This window comes from Amborella trichopoda, chromosome 8 (assembly GCF_054954075.1).
Source record: "Amborella trichopoda isolate Santa Cruz 75 chromosome 8, AtrichopodaSantaCruz75HAP2 v2.0, whole genome shotgun sequence".
NCBI classification, from domain to species: Eukaryota; Viridiplantae; Streptophyta; class Magnoliopsida; order Amborellales; family Amborellaceae; genus Amborella; species Amborella trichopoda.
Genome location: NC_142343.1, coordinates 16,563,811 through 16,570,621, shown reverse-complemented (window position 1 = coordinate 16,570,621; position 6,811 = coordinate 16,563,811). Strand labels below are relative to the sequence as shown.

Genomic DNA, 6,811 nt, shown 5'->3' with positions numbered 1-6,811 from the left:
CCAATTAAGGCACACCTTAAAATTTTATAATAACAAGTAATTTTGTTATAAAAAATTCTTAATATTATCTTAAAATCTATTTTCATACCTAATTATAAAATTTTAAATTTCAAAAATGGTTAAAATCAAGTAGATCTATAAATATATGAAAAATCTTAAAAATAGATGGTCTAGATAATGTGTTGCAAGATGCACTATTTCCGAGACTCAAAAACCTTTTTTTTCATATTCATACATCTCAATGTCGAGATGATCAATTAGAGGGTTTTTTCAACATTAAAACAACATTTCCGATAAATTTTTCAATAGATTTTTGAAGTGCATATGTTATTCTACATTTTAAGGTTGCAACCTTATATAAACTTTTCCCTATATAGTATATGACCCCTAATAATTTAAGTAGGGGTGCATAGGGTCGGTTTTGGTGCATCCCCGTAAGGCCCGATTTTAGAACCTCCACCTTTCAAAATTCAGCTTGAGGATTGAAGTCGGATTGAAAACATAAGAGAAATATCATCCCACTAACATGAGAAAAGACTAATATGGAATTTGAGACAGAAACAATCATACTATGATTTTTATATAAATTTGACTATTCATTTCAGTTGTCCTTTTTGAGTATTAATTAGAACCTAAGTGTCACGACATCGTGATGTGGCATCTTGCCTTAGAGACCTTTCCAACCATTCATTTCAATTATTCAAAGATCATCATATGCATATTATTTTTGTAGCTCTAACTTCACATATCAATTGTGAGGCCAATATGATGGCTGATTTATTTGTCAAAAAAGCTATAGCTTTCTCAGATTCCACTGTTTAAAATTTATTAAGTGTATTTGTTTTTTATTATTAAAAAAAAATCAGATAGGGGGACCTTCTCTCCCTAGTGAATTATCCAAAAAAAAAAAAAATCATAAATCTAGGGTCGAAAGATGTTTCCAGTGATTTAAAATTTGTCTCAGACCCTAAAACCTTTGAAAATCAAGACTGACATGAGTCGAACAATCTCGCTGAAAACTTCTCAGCTTTACATAAACACATCAAATTGTTTGCATGATAAGGGCACTCCAAATCTAATTTAAACAAAGAACCTGCGATCCAAACTTGATCCCACGGTATCACATTAGACTGGAATAATATTGTTTTGGTCCACTGGTAGCTTAGGCGTTGGGATTGAGTGATTGCTCAAGAGCTGAGAGATGCGCTCTGCAAGACATTTCTTTGCCTCTGGTGAAACCCCATGTTTCCCGATGATCGACTCCAGTATCGTTTCAGCAAGGCCTTTGTTGTCTATCACTGTGATCCCGTCCTCAGGGGACGATCCGTCGTTGGAGATTCCAATCTGAAAAGAAGCACTATGCTTTTAAATCATCTGTTAGAAACAAAAGAAGCATATTTGAAAAAAAAACTGGACATCACACACTCAGCTCGGGTTCGGAAAGGGTTGAGGAATCCAAGATTTGATCTGATTCTTCAGTTTCTTTTTTTATTTATGTTTTATTAACTTCTCTTTTATCAGACAGTGCCAAATCAGGAGAGCGAAATAAGAATTGCTGATCTAACTCAGCTCAGCTGAGGACCGACTTTGAGGGCAATTTCCATCTCAAATTACTGTTCCGCACAATAAATCAGGCCTACCCCGGCATCCTCTCTCACCTATGTAGAGGAGAAAGCTTCGCTAGGCGGAGCCAGAGAAGATTAGCACTAGACGGTTAGAAGCTGAACTACAAGCACCCAAAAACCAGTTATTGTTTTGTTGGAAAGTACTCTGTGCTAAACACTGATCTATTTGGATGTCAACAAGGGGTAGTAGAGGATGGTTCTCGAACACTAGATCCATCAAATAGTGTCATACTCTGTACCAACAAATCTGAACTATCCTTGACAAAATCAAACCGTCGGGAAGGACGTGGCAAACTATTTGAATTCTTCGAAACTTACATTTTGCATTCTTAGGGGATTCAGCAGAGTTACTCTGGACTCACCCTATAGGCAAGGCTAGGTTGTCCCGAGTTGTACCTAAAAATTCAAAAAGGAATCTCAAAAATTACAAAAAAAATATGGGAATGGTGTATAAATTTTTTGTATATGATTTTGATGCTTTTGGTAAAGATTTGTTAGTATTTCTTTCCATAATCAACCACCCATTTTGATATTTTCATGATTGTGACATCTATCTACAAAAATAAATAGTTTCTTTGTAGACAATTTCATTCTTTTAAAATGCCCAAACATAAATCAGTTTTTTTTAAATCCATTATTCTACCGCTTGCGTAAGCTTATTCATGCATTTTAAAGTCATTTTTGGTTTGGATTTACTTGTACTACTTTTTTATTTTATTTTTCACATTTTTATATTTCTTACATTTTTCTGGGGCTTACTGTCCGTACAGGCTTGAGTATCGCCGTAACACTGCATTTTTTATACCGCGTATAATCCATTGTTCACATGCATAAGGAGTAAAATATGTTTTCCGCTTAAGCATTTAAAAGAATATAATTATAGGAATCTGATAAGAAAAAGGAGAGCACCCAATAATAGAAAATAAAGAAAAGCAAAAAAACGGCACATTTCAAAAGCATTTTCATCCTTCCACTTTCATATATGGGAAATTAATAGTCCAGCACCCAATAAATCATAGGGGAAATCTAATTTTCTGTGGAAATGCATAAGTCATATTTGATTCACAGTAAACAATAGCCAAAAAATAATAATTGAGCTCTTAAGGCCCTGGATTTATTGTCATTCAAATGGGTGAATCAGAGGGAAAGTTCTTGTGAGCTTTTATTGAGCTCCAAGTCAAATTTTATTTCATGGTAAGTCGTTGGGATAAAGTAATGCCTTACGGTTTTGGAGTGATCTTCCATGCATGGCATCTGGTCAGCCGAACTACCTATATACATCTCTTTGTTACCCTCGAAAACTCACCTGCATCTGATGGTCACTTTTTTATTTTGGGATGCAGTTTCTATAAGGCCTAAGCATTACGAACAAAAAAAAAAAAAAAAACCCTCACCTTATTTTGGAATGTAATTTCTATAAGGCCTAGGCATTAAATACCGTAATTATTTTTATGGCTTAAGATCCTAATTTTCTTTCACAACCACAATGGTCAAGGTCGAGATGATCGATTTAGAATTTTTTTGATACGAAACTATAATTTTGGATGAGTTTTGAGATAAGGCCTTACTTTTTCTTTAAAGCATTGGCCTTGTTTTAAACTTTTTCTTGCCAATTTTACTTTAAAAACAGGGGGAGACGGGGGGAGGGCGGAGGAAGAGCTCGCATCGCATTTCTATCTACATCATCTTTTGTTTCATAAAAAAAAAAAAAAATAGTAAACATATAAAGAAATAAAAATAAAAAATAAACACCAAAAATGCTAAAACACCAGCAAATTTCAATAGAAAGCCACATAAAATTTAAGTATCTTTTATTGGGTAGGTATAGGGAAGGGTGGTTACCGTTAATGAGCCTGAGGTGGAGTAAGTGAAGAGGATGGAGGAAGAGGGAGGGAAGTTAAGGCCCTTGAAGACTTCTTTGAATTTGTCAACGGCCGCGGCCTCTTCTTCCCCAAATATTCCGGCCACTTTCAAGCCTGCAACAGAATTCTCTGCCACCTTTTCTGAATATTGCTCACCGGTCAAGGGTAATATAGTTGTAATCCTTGTAAATTTTTCGAATGGACCTACACATATATAGATTGTATACCGTAAGACTACTATGTACACCACAGTGACAAATTAGGCAATTTTACAAAACTTTAATTGTATCTTTCTTTAATTTTGAGTTCATGTACCCCACAAATATTATCATTTCGCTGCTACGGATAATTATGACCATCTTTATATCAAGATAAATAATAAATTGTTAGATTAGGTATCTTCTTGTAAGACAAATTGCAACTCATTCGTATGGATTGTTAATTCTTGTACTATAGAAGTCATTATATATAGGATGAGGATTCTCTATGGCCTAGGCTTTATGAAAACAAAAGAAAGCCTCACCTCAAATCCTTGTCCAAAAAGAACTTTCAGCAACGAAAATTTTCAGCTCTAAAATAAATTTCCAACACCGACAATGAAATTCAAAACTCTAAAAATGGTACAGATCTTACGGGAATACTTATTTAATGTTCTTTAAGTCCCAACAAAATAACAACCTAATAAGCCCTATTGTAATTTTATTTTATTTTATTTATTGCCTAAGATTTTTCTAGATCCCTGATTAAGACCAATTCAAACCCGCTTTTGATCACTAATCTAGCAATCCGAAATGGGTTAGTAGGTGAACGATATACCCCACCGATTAGGGTTTTAAAAATTTGTTGACATTATTGTTGGGGTGGTAATGTGCTGAACCTAGGACAGATTGTGCCAACTATGAGTCCATATAGAGCTAGCCCAAGCCCAAGCCCAAGCCCAAGCCCAGCCTTACCCAGTGTTGGCTGAAGATGCCTAGTATTGGCCTTGTCGCGGCCAGGCTTGGCCAAGCATGGTAGAAGTAGACAGAAGAAAGTTAAAATAAGGAGAAAAAAGGGTTGGTCAGGCCAAACGGCAACCGTATTGTCGCGGCCCTGGCCCAGGCTCGACTGACCTTGTCCTTTTGCCATATTGGCTCAGGCCACATTTTATGCCAAGGCCCTAGTTTTGTCGGGCCAGTCTGATTGGGCCAGGCCAACGAGCACAATGCTATACGATCCCTTTGCAAAATGCATCCCCTGCACTTTAAGAAAAAGTGGACTGATATTTTGTATGGAACAATATTTTAAAAAATGCTAATTCAAATAGGAACAGGTGGATTGGTAATTTTGTTATGGACAACCCCAAAATCATCCGATTCTTCTGGTTTTTGAAGCGGGACTTGTTGCTGACTAGGCCGATATCACGTTTTAAAATGCTGCTATAGAGATACTACTGCCCGGTAGTCAGCATCAGCAATAGCCATTGCCATTGTAGATCAAGAAAGAGTATGAGAGGACCCGCCGGGGCAAGAAATTACTGCCTAGCAAGCCTCACTACTCTCAATAATTCTACATGATTTTAGTGGGCGATGCTGACCAGATGATTATTGTTTACACATCGGTTTTAGGAATAGAAAAAGTTAGGATTACGATATTAACCCCTAAATATTCCAAAACTATACAAAAATACCAGTTACTTTTCGTACAAGTCAAAACCATTCTTCTCCATCAAATTTCAAATCATATAGTTATAAATGCACTTAATACTAAACTCAAAGCCCAAAAAAAAAAAAAAAAAAAAAAAAAAAAAAAAAAAATTCTAAGTTTAAGTCGTCCGATTGGATATCGGTTAGAATTAATCGTGACTTTTTTATACTAAAGATAAATAATGTCATAATATACAATTTCCTAAATATAAAATGATAAACCATACAATGTTCCTCACGATCACAAGAGAAATGACAAATGTAGATTAACAATGATCGGATCCTTAATCCGGTGACTATCTCACTACTTCATCCCTCTCCAATCCGATAACTCATGACCACATGTAGTTTCTCAAGGATATATAAAGTTGATTATATTCTACAAAATTATTCATTTTAATGCGTAGACATCATGATCATCTTTAGCCTTCTATGCTAATCGTGTATCACATAGTTTGAGAAATTTTATTTTGATTTTTGCGCCGAATTACTCACACCATCCAATAAATGATAAATAGTCCTTGTGACCTTTTGGCATACATTTGGTAGTGGATAAAGTTTTTGTGACATACATTTGATAACATCGGAGTAAAATTGGTCGGAATTTGCAAGTTCCGCTGCCGATTTTCCCTTCCATTTGAGAGCAAGATGGGGAATTGCATCAGTTTCCAAGTACACACCAATCGCAGTAAACTTGATGAATTTTCCCTGTATCTCCAACCCCCTCACCCCTTCATCATCAACAGAAAACACAGCTAATCTTTAAACAGCCAGAACAAAATAATCAAAAGGCATTGCAGATCCATTATCAACCCTACATTGTACAAGATCAAAAGCAGCTGCAACTCAAACAACGACCTATTTTATGATTTCCGGCTCAGTTCACTCCAGCCCCGCAGAACACGGAGCCGGGAACATCTCCCAATTCAGGGGTATGTTCAATTGATTAAAATGTAAATAATTTATAACCAATTCAATCCTTGGTCAGTTAATTATAGACTCGGCGAGTCGACCCAGACTCGCCAATCCTCTCTGGTCTATCTTAGACAAAGTGATTGTACATAAACAAGAGGGCAAGATATCAAGCCAAAACACAAACCTGCAGCGGCGAGAAAGAGAGATTGTGAGGAACCTGGTGGTTTCACGGCCGGCGGAAATGAGTAACCTTCAACCCGCAATTCGGAGACGGGGGACACAGTCGCCATTTCTTGCCTATCAAAGCTTTTGTAACTCTTATGTCAATGTTCAATGAAAAGGCCACTGAGAGCGCTGAGCTATTTTATAGTGTTTCTAGGACACCTTCTCCTCTTCTTTAATGAAGCCCTCTCTGGTTGAGAAAATCCAGAAAGTCAGGCTTATGTGGGGGTGTTTTGGGCAATTGAGGCATTAACCATGGGCATTTTGACGGTTAGGTAGCGACCTCGTGAGAAAGGGGTAGGCAACGTGGTGCCATTGAAGCTTAGGTGACTAAAATGGGGAAAATTACAAAAATCTTCCAAGAACACACTATTCGTTCAACTTACCCTACTCAAATTTTGTCTCACACTTTTTTCCTCTCAATAATTTTTTTGCAAAAACCCCCCAAAGCTAAGAGTTGTAATTTTTTAGACAAAAATATCCTTGTCGTACAATAAAAATT

General features: G+C 36.3%; 1 protein-coding gene across 2 annotated transcripts; it reads right to left on the bottom strand.

The window, feature by feature from the left end:
* Window positions 1-944: 944 nt before the first annotated feature.
* On the bottom strand, window positions 945-6,422 carry LOC18440481 (chalcone--flavanone isomerase). Of its 2 annotated transcripts, none has more exons than XM_006850622.4 (4): window positions 6,272-6,422; window positions 5,745-5,903; window positions 3,468-3,691; window positions 945-1,344 (listed from the first exon to the last, which is right to left on the bottom strand). In XM_006850622.4, the coding sequence occupies exons 1-4, from the start codon at window positions 6,375-6,377 to the stop codon at window positions 1,126-1,128; spliced, it is 708 nt and encodes a 235-aa protein (XP_006850685.2). In that variant the 5' UTR covers window positions 6,378-6,422; the 3' UTR covers window positions 945-1,125. The 2 variants fall into 2 exon arrangements, with proteins under 2 accessions (XP_006850685.2, XP_011625653.2); XM_011627351.3 differs by having other exon boundaries at window positions 6,305-6,422.
* Between the last annotated feature and the right edge of the window lie 389 nt (window positions 6,423-6,811).

Excerpts from the sequence above, each read along its gene's own strand:
- LOC18440481 (XM_006850622.4), bottom strand. The coding sequence starts at position 6,377 with ATGGCGACTGTGTCCCCCGTCTCCGAATTGCGGGTTGAAGGTTACTCA. Across the intron at positions 3,692-5,744 it reads TTACTCCGATGTTATCAAAT|GTCCATTCGAAAAATTTACA; the intron begins GTATGTCACAAA and ends ATATATGTGTAG. Across the intron at positions 1,345-3,467 it reads CCACCTCAGGCTCATTAACG|ATTGGAATCTCCAACGACGG; the intron begins GTAACCACCCTT and ends GCTTCTTTTCAG.